This window comes from Thunnus maccoyii, chromosome 15 (assembly GCF_910596095.1).
Source record: "Thunnus maccoyii chromosome 15, fThuMac1.1, whole genome shotgun sequence".
Taxonomy (NCBI): Eukaryota; Metazoa; Chordata; class Actinopteri; order Scombriformes; family Scombridae; genus Thunnus; species Thunnus maccoyii.
The window spans coordinates 3,784,737-3,807,669 of NC_056547.1; the positions used below are offsets into that span (position 1 = coordinate 3,784,737).

Below are 22,933 nucleotides of genomic sequence, written 5' to 3' on the forward strand. Positions count from 1 at the left end.
TTAACAACATTAAAATGCACAATGTGTTTATTATTAAAGAGAAGAGTTTTAAGGTGGATTTTCCCTTTAAGGAGTTTGCGTGTTCGGCTGCTGTGTTTGTGTCATTTCCGTCTTTCAGCGATTTTGTGTGTTCGGAGGTAAATTCACAGACTGAATTGATGTCGTTGAAACTGAATGGACCCAAACACCTGCAAACATGGAAATTATCACCATTTTTCAACAGAACTCATAATAATAGCATAATAATATTATAATGGATTCGATCCCCATTACATTACGCCGTCAGGAGCAAATCACTTGGAAAAAAAAAAAAAAAAAAATTACAAAAAAAAAAGTTAAAACATCGATGTGGAATTCATTCCAGCACAGATTTTTTTGATTTTTAAAAACAAAAACTTATAAACAGAATGGCACTAATTTGAGTTGTCTATTCACAAAAAAAAAAACAGTGTGGTTTTAAAAACCTTTTCTTTCAGAACAGCAAAAATGTTTTCATTGCTGGATTCGGGGAGATCACGTTCCCTTCAGAAAAAAAGGTCAGATGGTTCCTCCGTTATTCAGAAAAAAAAGATATTTTATTCAGGAGAAAACCAAGAGAGGTCTCACCTCTTAGAAATGTTTTGGATTTTTTTTTCCTTTATACAAAGTTTACCAAAAAAAACATTGATTTTTTTTTTTGTTAGAAAAATGACAGAAAAGGCCAAAACAAAAGCCCTGTCATTCACACCAGAATACAAGCCTTGTTATTTGTACAGGAGCAGAGCTGGAACTTACTCTCGTGGTGTCGCTGTTTTTGGTGAAAGGCGTCGTCCTGCGCGTTCAGGTTGGTCCCCAAAGTTCATCAGCCAAAACAAAAGTAAATCCTGATGCTTTTGTCCTCTTTTTTTATTTTTTCTTCCTCTTCTTCTGTCTTCCATCATCTCAGTGCTTCTCAGCTGCATCAGGACACAAAGTTCAACTCGGCCACCGGACGCTGTAACCATCATCATCATCCGTCTGAGCGGTGAATCTGTCTCGGCTTCCTGCGGCACAACTTCAGGTCCCGACCCGCCGGCTGAGAAACACTGACATGTATCCTCCTGCATGTTGTCTTCACAGTGGGGGCAGCAACTTTAATCCTATCAAATTAAAAAAAAACAAAACATTATGACAGGAAGGATGTGACGTAGCCAGCAGCTGCTCAATAAATATCATTTTAATGTTAAAGATTCAGGAAATTCCAATTATTGCATCTCTTCATTATGGACAAAATGTGCTTTACAAGTTTTTAAATCCTCTTTTTTCTGGATCTCTCAGTTAAATTTCTGCAATTTTTGATAAATATTCATCACGTTGATGCTCCAAATAAACCTGAAACTGAATATCAGGTACAAAACAAACCTGTTTTAAGGACTAATTAACAGTTTTCTTTGTTATTTATCTCATTTTAAGAAGACATGACACTTAAGTTCAGGTTAATAATGTAAAGCTACGTATTTTTCCAGATGCATAACTTCACTCATCCTGTCATATTGTGTTCCTGTGCTTCATTTCAAATGATTCATCTATTAGATTCAATAACAACAGAATAAAATCGGAGCGAGAGAAGATGAAGGTGGACGTCACATTTAATCTTTCTCTTGTCAAAAGAATATCAACTGTAACAGTAACTGCGGGGTTTGAACATCCGGCATCGACTCCACTCATCAAATCCTTCATTGAATGTTATTATGTTTATGTCTCAACATTTACAAGTAGCTTAAAATAACTGAAACTAAAAATGGATTCTCAGCCATCTTTTGCTGGCTGAGAATCCAGATATATATCTCCAGATCCAATATGGAACCATCACTAACAGTAAAACACTGTTTACTAACCGGGTGCATCAGCAGCAGGATGTTAAAAAAAAGTTAAAAACTTTAGGACCACTTACTAGCTTTATTTTGTCAAAATCAATTTGTTACTTGAAATTGGATTTGAAGCAATTTCAGAACCAAACTAAAAAAAAACCTTGTGGATAAGAGAAAAGCCTGCAGACGTTCATTATGATAAATAATTTTCATGGACTGAATGTATTTGATTTTACTCAAAAACCTCTGATGTAACAGAAAAGTGTGAATGGCTGAAACTGCAATAAAAAGGCCCCACATGTGAGCTGGTTATCATTTTTTTGATACCTTAGTTTGAGAAAAAAAACACTCTACTTTTACATTTATCAAACTAATACAAACTTCTCAGATGTTACAACAGCTGTATAAGAAGTTAAGTATGATGATGAATTACATAATGGAAGTGAACAGACATTAAATACTGGACAGTTCTTGGTACTCTGATACGGAAACAAGTCTTGGGGTTCGATAGCGTCACATCTGAATCCCTCAGTGCGTTTACATGCACGTACGTATCCAGGTTACTCAAGAGAAACCAGGTAACGTGTTTACATGCAGCAGGTCAGTAACCAGATTTCTCTCCTACCACCGACCTCATTGGTGGCTACTGATTTTAACTATTAGTGATAGAAGACGTTGGTCAAATGTTCAGCGGTGGAAACAGACTTATTTAGACTTTTTAGGCTACTTGTGTTTGTTTCAGTTTTAGTCGAACTTTGGATGTGATTATTTTAAATATGAGGACATACTGCTCCGTTTAATAACATCTTCCTTTCATCCAGCTGCTCTGCACGGTGCTCTCCCTGTCTGCACATCCAAAATTAACATTTTGACTCACCTGCCAAGCATATTTTTTACCAGCTAAAATAATAAATTGTTCTTTTGTGTCACATATACATTTGTTTCAGTACATTTCATTGAGAAAACAAAGTTTTATGTTGAATACAGACTTAAAGAAGAGGCCAAAATGTTTTAATATATTGATCAAATTTATTTGTAGCACATTTTACAACAACTGTAGTTAACTAAAGCGCTGCATTGAGCACTTCCAAAACGCGGGTGACCTACGCTCAACTCTGTACCTGAACGCCTCCTGTGTAGACGCACAGATGGACCAGTCGCTGCTCACACTACGCTTTCTGTGCAGACACAGCGTCAGACCGTCTTGAGCGCTCCTACAGTTTCACTGCACTGTTTAGATGCACAAAAAACACATACGGTGGTCGTGTCTACACTCTATAGAGACATCACGCCAGATATTTTATTACATGACTATTTTTGGTACAAACATTTACCCGCCAGACGGATAGCCACCCTACACCAAACAGAAAATCTACCTGCATTTGGCGCTTAGCGGGTGTTAATTTCAGAGCCTGTGCGCACTTGTAAAGAGCAGATTAGAAACCCACTTACACATATTCATGGCAGAGTAATCAGCTGACTGGAGAGAGCCGACTGTAACCCGTTTACTTCAGTGCACGTAAACAGGCTGTGACTTTCTGTTTACAAGCTCTGGTTCAACTCACAGTTTTTTATTGTGTGAAAATCAGTGAACCAAACACAGTAAAGCTAACTGTCACTCATCTGGACCTCTAACTGTAACTATGAGTGTGTGACTCTCACCTGTCTGCTCATGTCTGCTCCTCTGCCTGAGGCTGTGATTGGCTGACACCTTGAGATTCTTCCTGGATCGTTTCATTGTCCTCCACCTCCTCCTCCTCCTCCTCGGCGTCCTCCCTCTCCTCCTCCTCCTCCTCCTCTTCCTCCTCCTCCACCTCCTCTTCGTTGCAGTCTTCGTCTGATGCCTCCTCTCCTTGTTCTTTCACCTCCATCTCCTCTTCACTGTCTGCATGCTCTGCTGCTCCTGCTGCCGCCTCCTCCTCCTCTTCTTCTTCCTCCTCCTCCTCCTCATCCTCCTCGTCCTCCTCCTCTCCCTCGGCTTCCTCCTCACTGAAGGGCTCCTTGCCCTCCTCCGCCCGCCTGGCGGTCTCAGCGAACCAGTCTCTCACCTGCTCGTAGCTCATGCTGGACTTTGCCACCAGATCGTCCAAATCTTTCTCACTCAGGGCTCGGTGTTTGAGGTAGTAGTCCTTCAGAAACGACTTCCCGGACTTCACCTTCAGGAGGGAGGAATAAAAAAAACTTTAAACACATGACAACACATCAAAGTAACAAAGTACTATCCATTAAAACATTTTCCAGTTAAGTTGAGTACAAACTGAGTAATTTCCTCTCTGTGCATTCAGTATAAGCATGATGTTGTTAGCCTGTTAGCTTAGCATAAAGTTTGGAAGCAGGGGGGAACTGCTATCCTCAATCAAATGAGTAAAAATATAACTTCTAACTGCTGCAAGTGTTTTCTCATTAGCTGGCAAGTCACTAAAACTTCCAAGAATGATCAGGGATTTTATTCAGCCTCCATTTCTTCCTTTTCTAGTTTCTACATTTTAAATACACAAGATGTAAACTGTTGGAAGGCACTTCTAGGAGCAGTGCTGGTCTAAAGGTTAGAGAAGCGAGCTCATGACTGGAGGGTCATAAGCTTGGAAAGTGAAGAAGAAGCACTCGGTTCCTTGAGCGAGGCCCTTAACCCCGACTGCTCCAGCGGAGCTGCTCAGTGCCCAGCAGATCAGACTATGAAGAATTATATGAATATGAATAAGAATGTGTAACTGTGTGATCAGGGCTTTCCTGAAAAAGAGAGTATTGCTCTCAGTGAAATTCCTCTGAATAAAAAAAAAAAAAAAAAAGTGGAGCAAGGGTAAAAATGTTGGATCAGTCTCTGTTTCAAGAGCACTGACTCACTCATCTGACTGTGAGTAAAATAGAAAAAGTCATGGATTGGTAATTTGTTTAATTCATGTTTTTAAGCCACATTTTAATGAAAAGGAACAGAAATCTAGATCAAGTTAAGTTTCTTTGTTAATGTTACAGATAAAGGGTTGCAGGATGTACTTTCTTCTCCTTTCTAGTGTAAAACTATTCAGCCTACTGCTTTAAGGAAGTAGAGGGAAGGAGGACATTCCTAAAGGTATTTACAGACAGAAAGCAGAAGCGGGTCGATTTCATATAAAGTCGACGTGAGGCCGCAAGTGGACACTGAGCAGCCAGCTCAGGTTGTCAAAAGGCCTTAATGCAAGGTGAAGGAATAAATAAATAAACTCCAGTTCATGATCGTATAGAGATGAGAGGGGGGAAAAAAGGAGGGAAACAATAAAGAACTGGATTTCCAGGTGAGTTTTGAGAGCAGTCAGAGGCTGAAATGAACTGCTAGCGAGCTACAGCTTTAAGGTGAATTAACCTGGACTGTAAAATAAACACTCCAGAGGTCAAAGTCGTGTGAATGTATTGAGGTGAAAATGAGCTTTGAGCTATTTCTGAACACACTGTAACACTTAATCCCATGAAATGAGAACCTGAACTTCATTAAAAACTTGTGTTTAAATAATTGGCATGGACTATATGTTTTTACTTTATTTGAATATGTTTTTTTGGAGATTTTTTAGAAGTTAGAACATGTAAAACTGCTGCTCTTCAGTGGCGACTTCATTCTCTAACTGTCTGACACCAAAAACCTATTTCAAAAGGAAATACACACTCACTAACATTTAAGACGTATTGGTACATTTTCATGTGAACGTTCTTGTATCAGGTGTGAATAAACTGCACACACACACAGACCTTGATGGTGGTGACGCCGCCCTGCGGGGAGCGTTTGCAGGGATACGGCCGGCGTGTTCTCCTGGACCAACCCCGGAAACGCTTCCTGGACTTCTTCTGGCTCTTGGCTCCACCGTTGAGCGCCTCGTCCACCTTAAATCCACCAAATATTGATAAATGTGTTAAAGCAACTGCAAGCAAGTACTGTTACTGCTGCTACATCTATTAGTAGGGATGCACGATATTGGATTTTTTGCCGATATGCCAATATTTCCAACTCATTGTGGCCGATGCCGATATATACACATATTTTTTTTCCAGCTGGCTGAGGAGACTATTATGCATGCAAGCATAGATTGTACTAAGAATGATTAAGAAAGACGATATATGAAGGAAGAACTTAGGAAGACTGGAGTTCAGGAGCTCAGCATTAAAACTTTAATGAACCTGCCAAGTGGGAGGAGCAGTAGAGTTTTCTTTGAGTTTACTAGACAGACAGGATTAATGTGTAGGATTTAATCTCTGGTCCACACTCCGGAGCAGAAGGTGGCGGTAATGCACCTAATACACTGGTTGCCAAACAGAGTGGTACATCCTGTCAGCTGAAGTGTTTCCTATCTGTGCAGCCGAACATAGCAGCTCCTCGACGGACTGTTTCTCCCTGACGGTCCCGGTGCTTCCTCCGCAGGCTGCGCTTCACTCAGCCGCCCGTCAGACCCGCTGCTTCTTCCCACTTTAACCTGAATAATAAAGTGGGGCTCTGGTTGGATCCACATGGAGAGCCGGGGCTAACGTTAGCTGAGAGGCTAGCGGAGCATTAGCCACAGCATGACCGGAGGGAAGCACAGCCAGCTAGCCTCCCAGCTAACGTTAGCCCCGGCTCTCCATGTGGATCCAACCAGAGCACCGAGCCCCGGTTTGTTATTCAGGTTAAAGTGGGAAGAAGCAGCGGGTCTGACAGGCAGCTGAGTGAAGCGCAGCCTGCGGAGGAAGGACCGGGACCGCTGGGATGAAACAGTCCGTCGAGGGGAAGCGCAGTCAGGTGGTGGTGGAGATGACGACATATCGGCCTCTCATAATCGGCAGAATTTGCCGATGCTGATATTTAATTTTAAAGCTTTTAACCGGCCGATATCGATGGCGCGCCAATAATATCATACATCCCTAAATATTAGTTATTGAGGAACTACAGTATATAACAAAACTGAGTACAACCCTGGTCAGTATCACTGAAATGTTAAGTAATTACAAATCCTGCCCATTTAATACACATTTATTTGTTTTTAGACAAAACCCCAGGAAGAATGAAGCCGATTCATTGACTAATTAAACTATAATTAAAGGTCTTTATTTAAGAACGAACTGCAACAGAAGTCAACTCATCCTTCATTAGTGAGACTCTGTTCTTTTATTTTTTAATATTTTATTTGCTCGTCCTTGTTTTTGATGAGATTGATCCTCCTGGACAGGATGATACCAGTCTACAACAACCACTGCTGAGACTGGTTTTCTATTGGATTCAGGTCAGGGGTCATACTGGGCCAGGTCATAGTTTTAGTTTGGGATCATTGTCATGTTGTCAACCTTCTTAAAGGGATTCATCTTTTCATTCAGTACTTTCATAGTTTCATCTATAAATGTCGTCTCTCCTGCAGCCTCGTATCAACACACTCCCTCCTCCATGTTTAACGCTCGGCACTATGCAGTCACTGTGGTAGTCCTGGCCAGGTCCACGCCAAACACGCTGGACCCCGTCTGATCCAAACTCATTTATTTTGGTTTCATCTGACCAAAGAAAGTGCCGCCAAAATATTCATCAGCCTTCTTTTCATGTTTCTTTGGCAAAGTTGAATCTTTGGCAGTTTTGTGCTGTTTTGTAAGCGATAGTTTTTCTTTTTTGGACGTCTGCCGTTGAGGTTGACTTCATGTAACGTCCTTCACGCTGTCTGAGCAGTCACTGAAACACCAGTTTACACAGATCATCCTCGTGCCAAGTCAGAAGCGCTCGCCCGTCTGTTTTTCATTGCAAGGCTGCATAAATAACGAATCGCGTGTGCCGACGTTTCACGAGGACGACCGCCGTCACACCTTCTGTTATTGGTTGTATGCGTCCTCCTGTACCTCCTGACCACTACTGATGATCTTGTATCGCTCTCACATCTTTATGAAGTCTCACAATCTGGTTTCTTACTTGTTCAGGCAACTGCTCATCATCATCATCATCATGTGGAGCCATGAACTCAGGCCAAAACTGAGAAAACTGATGTTCTGTTATAACCTTGTTCAATTAGTCTGAACTGGAAGTCACTGTTGTAATCACTTTAGTTTCAGTGGTCACAGGTTTACTCACTTTAGTTGCACTGAGGTTGACGCCTGTATTTTCAATGTAGTCAATCTAACCTGTTTGTTTTTCATTATAAATAAGATCTAACTCAAATGCTTTGTATTACTGGCCGCCGCCTTTGTTTAAAATTGCGGCATGTGATGTTTATGGAAGGCAGTTGCAAGCATTTTTTGATATAATGACTAAATAATTACCTTTGCGAGATGAACGTGAAGTATATTGTGAACTTTCTACGCCAACGTTAGCGGAGCAGCGAACTCCAGCAGTAACAAACGGGACCGGCTGACCAACACACACTGAAGCATTAAACAACATAAACCAACTCTGAGGTGAAAGAAAACAACTCCGAACAGGGTTTCACCTCAGAAACCGTGCGCCCGCTCAGCGTGTTGGACGGCGACGTCTTTCCCTCGGAGCTGGCGGTGCAGCAGTGAGGGTGCTGGAGACATGACGCCTCCGCCCTCAGTTTGTTATTCTCATACAGGCAGGAGACTGTAAAATGCTTTCAAATTAATTAATGCAGTAAACTTTTTAAAATAAAAAAAGGCTGCGGACCATTTATCTTAATTGCCAGTTATGTTTCATTTAGTGTTTCAGTGGACTGAGGACTCCGGTGAATGATTTGGCACAAAGCATAGTGGAGCAAGAGACTGAAAATAGTGCCGCCTTTTCTGTTCGTTCAATTGAGAATCGATTCTGAACCAAAGTATCGTGACAATATCGAATCAGGAGATGAATAGCCTATATCATCCCAGGACTACGTAGCACGACCCTTATTTTATCTCTATTGCTATCTCTATATCTGTCAAATCATTATTTTTAAGTGTACATCACTCTAAAGGTGTACGCTACACCTCAGATGTTCTCCAGCCTTTGTCCTAAGAAAATCCAGGGAAACCTCTGCCTAAAAATACTACCATCATTGTAAGATGATACATGAATCATTTAACATTTTAGTGATATTGCACAGAGGTGTACTGAGTTTTGATGCTTTCCTTAAATTTAACAAAGATAAAGAAAGTTACTCGGACACTAAATTACTTTGACGTGATGTAAAAGAGGAACTGAGCATGTGCACCTTTCCACTCTGGTAGAGGTAGTACCACTTCAGGTTGCTGTTCTTGCAGGCGTAGCGCGTGTCTCCAAACCAGTTGACGATGTACGTCCTCGGCAGGCCGCTCTCCTCCGCCATCTGGTCGTACTCCTCGGGCGTGGGCCACTGCGTGCGGACGAAGGCCTTCTTCAGAATGTGGAGCTGCTCCGGCGTTTTCTTCATCGTCTTCCTGCTGACGGGAGGGGTGGTCTGCCGTTCCTGAGCTGAGGACGAAGGCACAGCAGCTGGTTTCGCCCTCTCGCCGTCTCCCTCGACGTCTCCGTCTTTCAACTGCGCGCCGCAGGGCATTTTCCGCCTCTCGGTGAACCAGGCGTCCACCTCGCGTCTCGTCAGCTTCGTCTCCGCTCGCAGCCGGCTCAGCTCCTCGTCGGAGGGCGTGTCTGATTTCTGAAAGCTGGCCTCGAGGATGAGCAGCTGCTCCGGAGTCTTTTCCTTGAACTTCTGCGGCGTGAAGTCCGGGAAGGCGTGGCGGAATTTGACCCGCGGGTCGCTGGAGGAACCCGATGACCCCGGGGTGTTGGCAGAAGTTGGGGAGCAGTCGCTGGCGTCGTCGCTGGAATCGATGACGATGGTGGTGGTGGTGGTGGTGGTGGTGGCGGTGGCGTTGCTGGTGTTGCTGTCGTTAAAGCTGCCGCTGTTGTTCCTTCCTCCTCGGCTTCCTCCGGACGCCACCGCTCTGCTGGACGGGGATTCACTCAGCAGGACGCCGTGGTGGTCCTTCGAGTTCCTCTGGTTGTAGCGCGTGTCACTGAACCACTTCTTTATTGCGCGTTTGGAGAGTTTGGTGACCTGCATGAGCCGTGAAATCTCCGCCTCGGTGGCAAACTGCCTCCTGCCGTAGCTCGCCTTCAGCTCCGCCAGCTGCTCCTTGGACTTCTTCGGTTTGGTCGCCGCTGCGTCCAAACTGAGCGGCGTGCTCGCTGAGGAAGCTGACATTTCAGTCTTTGATTCTGACGTCGACGGTTCGGCGGCTTTAGGCTGGTTGCCGGGGACGCCCGCGACTGTCAGCGTGATGGGAGAGGCGACCGGCACGGTGCCGCCGTTACCGGCCACCTGCGTGAGGACGAGACCCGGCTGGCCGACGATCTGGCAGGTCTGGAAGATGGACTGCAGGCCGTTCGTAGCTGCGGCGAGGTTGGCAGGGATGACGGTGATGGTCTGAGGGACGGTCTGCACCGTGCCGTTAAACTTCTTCCTCCTCGCCTCTTCCACCTGCAGAGAAGAAGAACAATGTGTAAACTGTGCTGTCAAGGTCCATTTGGAAGCTGTTCTGGAGCTTTTGATCATATTACATGATCTTCATCAGCAGATCTGTGTTGGCGTAAAAGGTTCAAAGTTCATCCTTAACCTTGGAAACAGCAGTTGACAATATAATCTCACCTCCAGCTCCAGTTAGACCTGACAACTGCTGATGAAGATCATGTGATGTGACCGAAAGCACGAGAACAGCTTGAGGTGAGATTGTGAAGTCTACTGCTATGTCCAAGGTCAAGAACGGACTTCTTGAGAATGGATCTTAGCCGTAGAAAACTCTATTTTTGACATGTCGCTTGACGCCTAGTGATTTTAAGCAGCAACGTAATTATAAATTGTGTAAATAAACACAATATTTGAAACAAAAGCCCCAAAAATTTGACAAGCACTTCACATCTGACTCGAGAACAGTTTACGTCCCTCAGAGAAAACTAAACAAAATTTAACTGGAGGCAAAAGATGGTAAAAGCTTAAAAACTACAATAAAATGTCACCACAACAAACTGAAACAGCAGTGAAGGAGAGGCAGAGAGTTACACAGCTTAAAAAAAAAAAATCAGGTCACAAAAATCGATAAAGACATCATTACATTACAGCAAAGTCTATAAAAATTACTTTTATGAAGTGATTTGATAAACGAGTGAGAGTCTGCCAGCTTCACGCAGGTCCTTCCAAAGTGTTGTGGAGTTAATAAAACACAGTCGCTGCTGGCTTTTAAATCTAGATTTTTATTTTTTTTTTGGAATCAGCTGAAATAAAACCAAAACAACTGCGTGTTTGTGATCTGACTCTTGTGTGGGGTCAAAATATTTGCTGTGTAAGATAATGTACCAGGTCTTATTTAGTTTTATAACCAATTAAATTTAATTATTAAGAATCCACTTTATGTCTGATACTAATGTGACCTGATTATAATAAAAAATCTGAGCATCTCCAGACATATTTTAGGTTTTTCTGGGCTTCAAGGCTTCTTGGTCTGAAGTTTTCTGACATTCACAGTAATTAGAAAACATCAGACGCCACGTGAGGGACGAAAGTGTGAAACTGCGGCCTTAAATAATACAGGATGAGGAGGATGTGGATGTGGTGTGAAAGCATCTCGTGAAGCACCGACCTCCTCCGGCGTCCAGCTGACTCCGTGTTTCAGCCTCTGAGCGGAAAACCAGACCTTGATCTGCTCCTCGCTGAACTTTGTCTGCGACGACAAGCCCATGATCTCCGACACCGAGGGATACGGGAACCTACGGCACAAGAGAATTTTGATGAGTTTCCTGGGAAATGTAGCTCTGTAAAGCGAGCTGTTCACTTACGTAGGAAAGGAATAAACAAAGCCCGTAAACAATAAAACGATGACACGGTGACTGTAAATAGAGACCGACGCGGCAGCTGATTTATGTGATGCCATTCCTGCGGTGTCAGACTGAAGTGAAGACATTTCCAGCGCCGGTGAAAGCAGAGACGTGTGTGTGCGTTAATCACGGCAGACGGATCAAGGTCGTCTGCTTTGTGTCCGACCTTCACGGTCCGGATGTCAAAGTGCTGTTTGTGTGGAGTCGTTCATTAAACCAGCAGGAATTACTTTCAATCATCCAACTCCTGATTTCTGTCATTATAATTAGAAGAGGTATATCATTTCATACAAATCTGAAACACATGACGCTGTAAAAGTGGAGCCAGGAAGCGTAACGCTGGCGAGATCAGCGGGGCGGTGGCTCGCTGTCTTTAGGAGGTTCCTGGTCGGCTGCTCAGAATGAAACATGAGGATTTAATGGAGATTTATGATGATTATGAAAGTAAAATAGGTTTCATGCAGCAGAAGCTTTTGGCTCAAAGTGTCAGTTTGTTGTTGGAGCAGCTGATAACAGCAACAGAGCTGTCTGTTCTGAACACATTTAGTTCAAAAGTTTATAGATTAAAACCTTCATTTTAATGGAAGATGATGAGAATATTTTATAGATGACACAATGACTCATCGACAGACAGAAAATTAATCAGCAATTTTTTCTTCATTTTTAAGTTAAAACATTTCTTATATGTGATGATTTGCTGTTTTTCTTTGTCATTTATGCCCGTGAATTGAATATTTGAAGGTTTTGGACTGTTAGTCAGACAAAATCAGCAAATCGAATACATCACTGTTGCCACTAAGAAAATATAAATGCACTTTTTTCACTATTTTTCAAAATTTCTTAGACTAAATCAAATTAATCAAGAAAATAATCAGCAGATTAATTGATTGATTCTCAGGATCTCTTGGATAGTTTTCTTGACAAAAGTACTTAAAAAAAAAAAGTGAAATGATGACGGCTTTTCTACTTCCGCCTACGACTCTTGTTCATCTCTAACTACAGAAGCTGAACTGAAACACATGACATCTGTGTTTACAGTCGACGTTATCCGGTCTGGATGTCTAGAGAGAGACACACCGAGTCACTTATATTATTATATTATTATAAAGGACATATATTGTCTTACTGTTCCGCATTTATAATTTTTTACGCCTCATTGCTTAAAAAAAATTGCCCTAATAAATACAGAGGGGGATGATCAATACGCTTCTCTGCACATACATCATCATCAGCTGCTCGGTGATGGAGGAAATAACAAAGGTGATAATGAGGCCTTTAGGATTATTTATTACTGCTGGCTGTTAAATGTTTTGTATTCTTTGTTTTTATTGTCTTATGTTTTGTCACGTTATTTATTCAAAACGTCCATTTCTTTCTAACCATCTATCACACTGAACACATATTACCGCTGCGCTTCCAGAAGGTTTTGGTGACTCGCAAGAAACACGTTAAAATATCCTGACTTTGAGTCTCTGGTGCAGGTCCAGCTCCTACATTTCCCATGATGCAACTCGACAGTGCATTTCATTAGACGCTCCCTGCTTTGTTAACACCCATGTCTTTTAAACATCATACAGCCTTTCTGTTTATAACCCCCGATGACATCACCATGACATCATCGAGTTTGTTTTCTCAGACTTGACACAGTCATGGACTGACTGTGACGAGTAAAATCCTCCTTCCTCTCGTGTTTTACATCACAGAAACCATTAAAAAAAAAAAAAAAAATTTCCCGCAGTGCGTCATGTTAGACATATTTCCTCCCAGGCAGACGTTCATTTCAGGTCATCATCATCATCATCATCGCTTTGAACACAGACTTGCAGAGACTTGAAACTTTGCGGCGGATCGCTCTTTCATCACGGTGAACCGCAGACACCTTTACTTAATATCTAAGTTATATTATCACTGTGTGGAGTTTTGTAAGAAAACTTCATTATCGGAGCGTTGATATTAGACGCAGAACGACAAATCCAGATGATAAACAACAAGATTTCATGAGAAGAATGAAGCAAATGTGGTTGATTGCATTTTAAAAAAGGCTGGTCTGCAGTAAAATATGCACTATATGGTGATTTTCTATATTTGTGTTCATGTCAATAAATCTCATGTTTGGATCCAAACCAACAATGAACTGATCTACTGACAAGTATTGATAGATCTTCTTCCTCTGTGCCGTTATTGTCCAAAAACTATTAAAAACACATCAACGAGCCGCGTCGCTGCACTGGTTAACATGTTCCTTCATCATCATGAACACACACACACGGTTCTGCAGCCAGAAAGACTCGCTAGAGCACCAAATGTGGATTCATCCGCTGCTGAAAATAGTCCCAAACAAATGCACTATTTCCTCTTGTTTTATTAGTTAAAAACTACAATGTGCAGCTGTTTTATGAAATTACTGAAACTTTTTTAAACATAAAACTATGCTGTTTAATTCTGAGCTGTTTTTTTTAAAGATTTACTGTAAGTTTTCAGTGGGAGCCAATGAGCTTAGAGCTGAGAGACACAGACAGAGAAGTCAGGAAGTACTGAAAGATAAACATTGTTGGTTTTGATCTTTTCATGAAGTTTGTTTTATAGAAAATATAACCTTTAAAGAAACTAAAACATGCAAAAGCTGCTGTCAGACACTAAATGTTGATGTGCTGAGTTGTTGCCCCGCCCCTCCAGGTGCGGTTACCTGTTGTAGGCGCTGACCAGCAGGACGTTGTTGTCCATGGCCGTGTTGTAGGTGGGGATGCTGCTGATGGGGATGAGGAGCTGCGTCTGTGTCTGAGTGCTGTTCTGTTGGTTCTGCAGGGCGGACAGAACCTGAGCCAGCGTCCCCGGCGGCAGCACGGCGCCGCCGCCGCCGGAGCCGCCTTTAATCTGCAGCACGTTGGGGCTGTTGACCACGATGCTCTGCGGGACGGCCTGGACCTGCACCGGCGCGGAGACGGGGATGAGCCGGGGGGTGATGGCGGCGGGGGTCATCGGGGCGGGCGACAGCGTGGGCGGCTCCTTGTTCTCGTCGTCCTCGTCGTCGCTCTCCACTTTGATGACGTCGTCTACGGCGGTCTTGTGCAAGGCGGTGAACTTCTTGGGTTCCGGTCTGCTCTTGATCCTCATGATGGGCGTCTTGCTGAGGGCGATGCCTTTACGGGACGTCTCCTCCGCCTCCACGTCCTCCACTTTAACGAAGCTGCCGTCGAAGGTGAGGTCGTTGACCGTCTGCTGGAAGATGGTCTCGTTGTTCCGCTTCACCATCGTCCGGGTGAAGTTGTCCTCGCCGGGGTGGAGGCGAGCGTTGTGGGCCAGCAGCGTGTCATAACTACAGGAGGAGAGTGTAGATTAATATCGACAAAGATTATTTTATCAAACACTCTGAGCTTTCAGTTTCATCTCAATGTCTTCTTCAGTGAATAGAGCTGGCTTTTGTGTCATCATGTGACCTAAATGATGAACAGGTGGTCGTACAGCGGGAGACGATAACCTCTGTCTGTCTGAACATCCTCCTCGAACCACATTTAAAACCACTTCCAGTCAGTTTCAACTGATGCAGCGCCCGTTCAAGACGCGTCTGTTCATAACAAGCTGCTGATTCAACGCATAGAAAAACTGATAAAGTTGATTTGAGGTGTGAATGAGAATAAACACCAACAACATGAAACATATCATTCACATATGTTATAAATAATAAGTATTCTAATAGTAAATAAATATTCTTTTCACATTTCAAGTAAAATAAAGGTTGGTTTTGAACTGCTGGGCTCTGAGCGCTTCTAAAAACGGATGTACCTGAACGCCTCCTGTGTAGTCTCTCCCCGCTGATCTGCTAAACGTGCTGCTAACGCTACGTTTTCTGTCTAGACGCAGGGTAAAAGTGTCCATTCTTGATTAAAAGCTCTGTTTTTGCCGTCTACCGACTCGTGTTACGCCTCGACTCTCCCTGCAGTCAGAGCTCTGCCGACTGACTGCAGATGTCAGAAATAATGAAAAATGCCCCTCATGATTTCTTAAAACCTAAATCAACAAATCTACGTTTGTCACAATATAATTCCACTGAAAGTTAATGAACAATAAAACAGAATTATTGCTTAAGAAGTGTTGGAGGCTTAGAGATCAGTAGAACTAGACAGAGCTGCAACTAACGATTATTTTTATTATCAAATAATCAATTAATCGATTAGTTGTTTGGTCCATAAAATGTCCAAAAGCCCAAGGTGACGTCCTCAAATGTCTTTTTTTTTGTCCACAACCTAAAGATATTCAGTTTACTGTCATAGAGAACTAAAGAAACCAGAAAATATTCACATTTAAGAAGCTGGAATCAGAGAATTTGGACTTTTGTCTTTTAAAAAATGACTCAAAATGTTGAAACGTTGATCAAAATAGATGCCGATTCATTGAAAAGTTGGCATCTAATCGACTAATCATTGCGGCTCTGGAACCAACTACAGTAATTTCCTGCCATGACACCCGTTCACGCGCATCTTCTACCTCTTGGTGTGGTAGTCACACTCCATGCAGACGTAGGAGGTGTTGATGACGACGTCGGGATGCTCCGCGTCCACGTGCATGGTGAACAGGTTGAGCTCGGATGTCTGGAAGCTGCAGTATTTGCACTCGTAGCCTCCCTCCGCCATGTTCAAGTCCATGTAGTGGTCTGACACCTGTCGGACGTCGGCCTCCTCGCCGCGCTCCTCCGACAGACCGCAAGCCTCCGAGGAGACGGTCGCTACGCCGTTACTGTCCTCCGGCTCGGCCGCCTCCGTCACGTCCTCCATCTCCTGATCCGAGTCCACGGTTTCTCGAGGAGGAACCATGCAGGGAGTGGTGGATTTCCTCCTGCTCGACATCCTGAGTTTCGCTTAGCGCTGCGTCTAGCTGAGTATCGAAACTGTCTCAGTTCAAGTCGTCCCGTCGTGGCTCCATAAAGTAGGACGTCATCAGTCGAAAAGTTTCCTTTGTTGTCCTTAATTCCTGAAGACAAAGTAGCAAAGCATTATTTTATATGACTGTAGTGCAACGTATGTAAACGTTTAAGGCGACATTACCTGTTAATTATTTTCTTGATGAATTGATAAGTCGTTTGGTCTATAAAATGTCCGAAAATGGTGCAAAATGGTGAAAACTGTTTCCTAAAAGCCAAATAATGTCTTAAAAGTTGATATAAATAATATAGCAAACATGTTTAATAAGGATCTTTAAATTTGGTTATTAAAGAGTAACAACCCAGATATGTACTAAGTGAGACATTTCACATTTTTTCCTTTAAACTTATCAGCTGACGTACAGTACCAGTCAAAAGTTTGGACACACTTTCCCAGATTGAGAAAGTTTTGACTGGTACTTTATATCATCAGATATATATGTGTGACAAGCTAATATCTGCCTCACAATTTATTTGTCGGGCTCTGATTTTTATATCATTATGATAAATGCAGAATTGATATGTGTAGATGTCATTTTCAGGCGTATCAAAGGGGTAAAACTCTGACTGACGAGCACTTGAGTGTGGATGCAAGTAGAGCTGCAACAGCTGATTAATCGTCAAGTATTTTGACAATCGATTGATCATTTTCAGTCATTTTTTAAAGAAAAAAAAAGTTCAAATTCTCTGATTTCAGCTTTATAAATATCAATATTTTCTGGTTATTTTAGTCTCTATGACAGTAAATTGAACATCTTTGGGTTCTGGACAAAACAAGACATTTTAGGTTGCATCTTGGCTTTTGGGGAACATTTGCACCAGTTTCAGACATTTCATAGACCAAAATGACTAATCAAGAAAATAATCGATAGATTTAATCAGTTATGAAAAGAATCGTTAGTTGCAGACCTAGATTCAACAATTGATCATTTTCATTATCAATTCATCTGCAGACCAGTTTCTTGATTAATAGTTCAGTCAATGAAATGTAAGAAAACAGCAAAAAATGGTCGCCACACATCAAAAGTCTTGTTTTGTTGGAACAACAGTCCAAAACCCCAAAAAGATTCAACGGATAAAATGTTGAAAACCAGCAAATTTGGAGAAAGTGACACCAGAGAATTTTAAATATTTTTTGATTAGAAAATAGCTTCATCAAAATAGTTGCAGATGAATTTTCTATTGACTGACTAATCAACTAATTGTTGCGGCTCTACACTTGGGTATTAACTTTAGTATCTGTATGTTGTGTCCATGGCAACTATTTCTATTTTCATCCCTTATATTGCTCATACGTATGTACTATTTTTAAGTTACTAATCTTATCTATACCATGCATCTGTTGTGTACGGCCTCTTTGCTACTGTGACACTTTGATTTCCCTGCATGGGACCAACAGTAGTTATCTCATCTCTTATACTGATATTTGTTTGGTTATATTTCTTGTCCTGTTGGCTTCAATTAATCTTTGATCTAAAAATCTTGTTTGCTACTGAAAATCTGTGGTCAGTTATGCAAATTGTGCGTGATTGTGGTAAATCTGGTAACAATCATGGGAATGACCTTTTGACATATCAGCTACTTTTTGTGGAGCAAAGTCCTGATGTCTGCAGCCCTGTGAGCAAACGGATGATTCACTCTGAGCTGTTTATCCTTAACTCATGCAGGGCTGCATTTAATGATTATTTTCATTATCGATTAATCTGTCAGTTATTCTCTTGATTAGTTGTCACTGTTTCCAAAAACATCCTCAGATGTTTTGTCCATAATCTAAAGATATTCAGTCAACTGTCATAGAGGATTAAATTAACCAGAAAATATTCATATTTGAGAAGCTGGAGTCAAATAATTTGAAGATTTTCTTCTTAAAATGACTCAGAACGATTAATCGATTATAAAAATAGTTGGCGTTTAATGTAGTAGTTGGCAACAAATCGATTAATGGACTAAGTTAATTGTTGCAGCTTTAAACTCATGCTATCAAACTCTGAGGCTGCAGCAGAAAATGCACTTCCTGTCCCCGCACGCGCACACACACACACACACACATGCGCACGCACGCACACAGAGATAACGCACTCTCTCTCTCTCACACACACACATACACTGATAACACACACATCTCTACAGCACCGTCGAGGCTCCAGTCTTTCTGTCTTGTGTCCTCTCAGCTTCTGTCTGGGAAATAAACAGAGAAAGAGGAAAGACAACAACCAAACGTCCTCCGAGCTAACGTTAGCTAGCCGGGTCTGAGGCTGCCTGTAGGGGAGAGGAGCCCCGTGTCACCCCGGTGTGTATTTACCTGGTGTATCGGCCGCTGTTTACCCGCATCCTGGGACAAATAGTGAGCTGGCTAGCGGTTGTAGCTTGGTAGCATCTCTGGTTCGCTGTGTTGATGCGCAGTCTTCCGCCTTTTCCCCGAACACACCGAGGCTCCCATCTGCTTCAGCCCGGACACAGAGCCACGCTAACCGCTGGGAACAAGCCGACTACCGCCCGGTAGCTCCCGTAACGGCCCGCACCGCCACGACTCGCATTGTCTACTCCGTTGCTTTGTTAATAAAAGGGACAGTTTATTAAAAAAGGCACCGATAGTTCACCGAATCTGACGATGGCCATTTTTTGTACCGCCGCTACAAGCGAGCAACGGCCGAAAATTATATCCGGTTCCGCCTTTTCAAAATAAAAGCTCGAACAAAAAAAGTTAAAGGACAAGTTCACAATTTTTCAAGTCTGCCTTAAAAACAACAGTCAGGAGCCCAAATGAACAGTGAAGAAAGTCTTCCTCGCTGTAATCATTCCCCATGTTCAGTCTGGCTATTAAAAGATTCCTTTCATGGTAAGCAACGGAGGTCAAAATCCTCAGTGTGTCCACACAGTCATTTAAAAGTTGATGTGAAGCTTTTATGAGGCTTCAACAGTCTGAGTTAGTCATATCAAGGGGATATCTGACACATTTACAGTCTTTTTAGCATCAAATTCCTCGGACAGTGTTTCCCTGTTGAGCTGCAGGTGGAAGTATAGTAACAAGAAGAGGAACTTTGGCACTAAAAAGACTGTAACGTTGAAAGATATCTACTTGATTTGACTCATTTGGACGCTGAAGCTTCATATTAGCTTCAGATAAACTCTTAAATAAATTTTTGCACACAAGGAGGACTGTGGATTTTGTAAGTGCATTATGAAGGGATCTTCTAACGGTCAGTATGAACAGGAGGAATGATTACAACAAGAAAAACATGTTTCACTGTTCATTTGGTCTCCTGACTGTTGTTTTAAGGCTTGACTAATTGTGAACCCATCCTTTAAACTAGCTTGTTAAAAACCTTTCAGTAAGCACTATATAGGTGAAAGAATCAACAACAACAATAATAATAATAATAATAATAATAATAATAATAATAATAATAATAATAACGGAATAATACAAAAAAACAATATTACAGTAAACTGACTACTGAGGACAACAAATTGCAAATGTCCCTACAAAAACACTATATATTATCACCGCACATTACAATAAGATTTCACAAACTATAATGTTTTACTGGGGAAAATACAATGGCAAATCATTGAAGATTACACATTCTATAGTATAAATGGTTTCAATCAATACAAAATTACCTGGTTGAGTTTATATACAGAACTAAAATTTTACATACAATGTATGAGATACATCAAACACAAAAACACAACAGTGCAACGCCCCAGTATGGATCAGCTCATTGAATTTTACTTTGAACTTGGCATTAAGTATGCTGATATAGTACTACTGCTCAATAGGAATGGTCATATAATTAGTGAGAGTAATTAAACAAATTCTTAGATGAAGAAGTCTTACCAGATGAAAGCAGAACAGTAATCTGCAGGATGCTGTTGGGTTTCATTCGTAACCAGTTACAGTACTCAGGACAACTGCAGGGATACAGATAGATGTGTTCTAAATGTAGAGAATATGGCCTACAAGTAAGGGAAGAGGTATGAAAGAGCTGGTTCCCAGAGGGGTTTCACTGAGGAAACATGGGAACGCAAAACATATTGCAAGGGAATGCAAAAAAAGAAAAAAGAAATCTTGCCGTGACCCTTGTGGGGCTCCGTAGCATTCTCATTATATTTATTACCCTTTTGTATATATTATATATTTTTTATTATTATTTCATGTTATTCCTATTGAACTATATTTTTGGTGTAATTAATTTAATTAATGTTCTGCAGCTTTTTGTTTGGTTTTTTTATGTGCAACAATTCCCAAGCAGCATTTATTCTGAAGGGATCCCTGCAAAGCGGAAATGACAGTTGATTTACTGACGTCCTTTTGACAGATATGAATGTTTTGTGTTTTTTGTTTTTTTCATATCAGCGCCGGGGCAGAAGGGTTCGTGCGTGTTTACGTCACAGACCGACGACACGAGTGTGTTCCAGCTCTGTACTACCACACTGAAGTAGGCCAACACACTGTGTGCTGATGTTATGCAAGAAGTGACAGAAACATGCTGTTCCCAACATTCAAATGCTGCTGCAAAGCATCACATGCATGAGTAAAATTAGCAATGACACAATGTAAAAATACTGCATTACAGGTAAAAGTTCTGTATTAACAAGCCGCCTTAAATAAAGATACATTATATTGTATTATTATCAATCAATCAATCAATCAATCAATCAAACTTTATTGTAAAGCATCTTTCATACAGGTTAGTGCAATTCAAAGTGTTTCACAGATGACTGACAAGACAGTAAACAGTGAAACAATTTGAGAATAATGAACATGAGAAATAAAAATTATGAAAGTGTAATAAAATAAAATAAACTATAATAATAAAAAATAAAGTGAAATAAACATTTAATTTAAAAAATTGAGGGAAAAATAACAAAAATATGAATAAAATAAAATGTCATGGCATGAATACAATAAAAATAAGTGAATAAAATAAAGTGATTAATGTCTGTAAGTCATTCTTAATCATAAGTCAGGCTAAAGAGGCGGGTTTAAGTTCATGTTTAAAGACTTCCAGCTGCTCTCAGATCCTCAGGCCGACTGTTCTGGCGCCTCGGAGCGTAAAAACTAAACGCTGCCTCAGCAAAGGCTTCAGTCCTGCACTTTGGAACAGACTCATGTCAGAGGACTTGAGGGGCCGCACTGGTTCACACGCTGTAAGCATGTGAGACATGTAAGCTGGTGCAAGACCATGAAGTGCTTTCAAAACAAGTAAAAGGCAACTAATGTAAGGACTTTAAAACAGGTGTAAGGTGTTCTCTCCTTCTGGTCCTGGTCAGCACTTTGGCCGCAGAGGTCTGACTCAGCTGTAACTGATTATTGTGACTACAGTCAGTGCTGCAGCTGATACAGGTGGAACTTTAACACTATTATATTATAGCCTGACAGATACAGGACTTTTGAGGCCGATACTGATATTGATATTTGACAGTTTAAAAAATCTGATAATAATCTATCGCCCAGTAGGCCTATTTATTTAATTGTTAATTGTTCAATTTTCTCTTGTTTTATGCCAAATATACGTCAAATAATTGTACACTGTCCAAATATTTCTTTTCACTGGGAAATATGTAATAGTACAGAAGCTAAAGATGCTTTAACTTCTGTTTCACAATCAGATTTATTACCAAGTAGGTTTGCACACACAAGGAATCAAAAATATACATAAAATTAAGAAATCCTTAATAATACACAAAGAGAAAGAATTTACAATAGAAGGAAAATGTAAAATATATTCTAGTGAGAGGAGCTGCAGCTGGTTTAAATTTAAAGTGAGGTTGAGGTTGAGGTTTTGGTCTTGACAGACCTCAGCCTCTCACTAGAGGGGAGTGTTTAAAAAAGTTTATGTCAGGGATGGGAGAGGTCGGCCATGATCTTTCCTGCTCGCCTCAGTGTCCTGGAGGGACGGCAGATTGCATCCGATCACCTTTTCAGCACAGCAGATGATACGCTGCAGTCTGCCCTTGGCCTTGGCAGTGGCAGCAGCGTACCAGATGGTGATGGAGGAGGTGAGGATGGACTCGGTGATGGTGGTGTAGAAGTGCACAATCATTGACTTTGGCAGGTTGAACTTCTTCAGCTGCTGAAGGAAGTACATCCTCTGCTGAGCCTTCTTGGTTTAGGTTGCTGATGTTCTGCTACCACTGAGCACTCCTCCTGGCTGATGATGGTTCCCAGGAAGCAGAAGGACTCCGCAGTGTCGACTGGGGAGTCACACGGGGTGATGGGGGCGGGTGGGGCTGCGCTCCAACTGAAATCCACAACCATCTGCAAATTGGACTAAAACGTTGTCGTTGGCGTTCACACTAATGCATCAAATTTGTACATCTTAAGACTACAGAAAATACCCTGTTAACACACTTCATCAGTTTCTGAGGGGAAACCCTACATACAGTCATTATGAGAGAGAAAACAATTCCCCACTCAAC

The 22,933-nt window shown here is 41.7% G+C and overlaps 1 protein-coding gene across 3 annotated transcripts; it reads right to left on the reverse strand.

Annotated features, from left to right (window-relative positions):
• Nucleotides 1-921: 921 nt before the first annotated feature.
• On the reverse strand, nt 922-19,167 carry LOC121912634 (zinc fingers and homeoboxes protein 1-like). Of its 3 annotated transcripts, XM_042434876.1 has the most exons (9): nt 18,810-19,167; nt 18,628-18,685; nt 16,075-16,557; nt 14,276-14,905; nt 11,355-11,481; nt 8,951-10,198; nt 5,550-5,681; nt 3,492-3,985; nt 922-1,118 (listed from the first exon to the last, which is right to left on the reverse strand). In XM_042434876.1, the coding sequence occupies exons 3-8, from the start codon at nt 16,431-16,433 to the stop codon at nt 3,500-3,502; spliced, it is 2,982 nt and encodes a 993-aa protein (XP_042290810.1). In that variant the 5' UTR covers nt 16,434-16,557; nt 18,628-18,685; nt 18,810-19,167; the 3' UTR covers nt 922-1,118; nt 3,492-3,499. The 3 variants fall into 3 exon arrangements, with proteins under 3 accessions (XP_042290810.1, XP_042290809.1, XP_042290811.1); XM_042434875.1 differs by lacking the exon at nt 18,628-18,685; XM_042434877.1 differs by lacking the exons at nt 16,075-16,557; nt 18,628-18,685.
• Between the last annotated feature and the right edge of the window lie 3,766 nt (nt 19,168-22,933).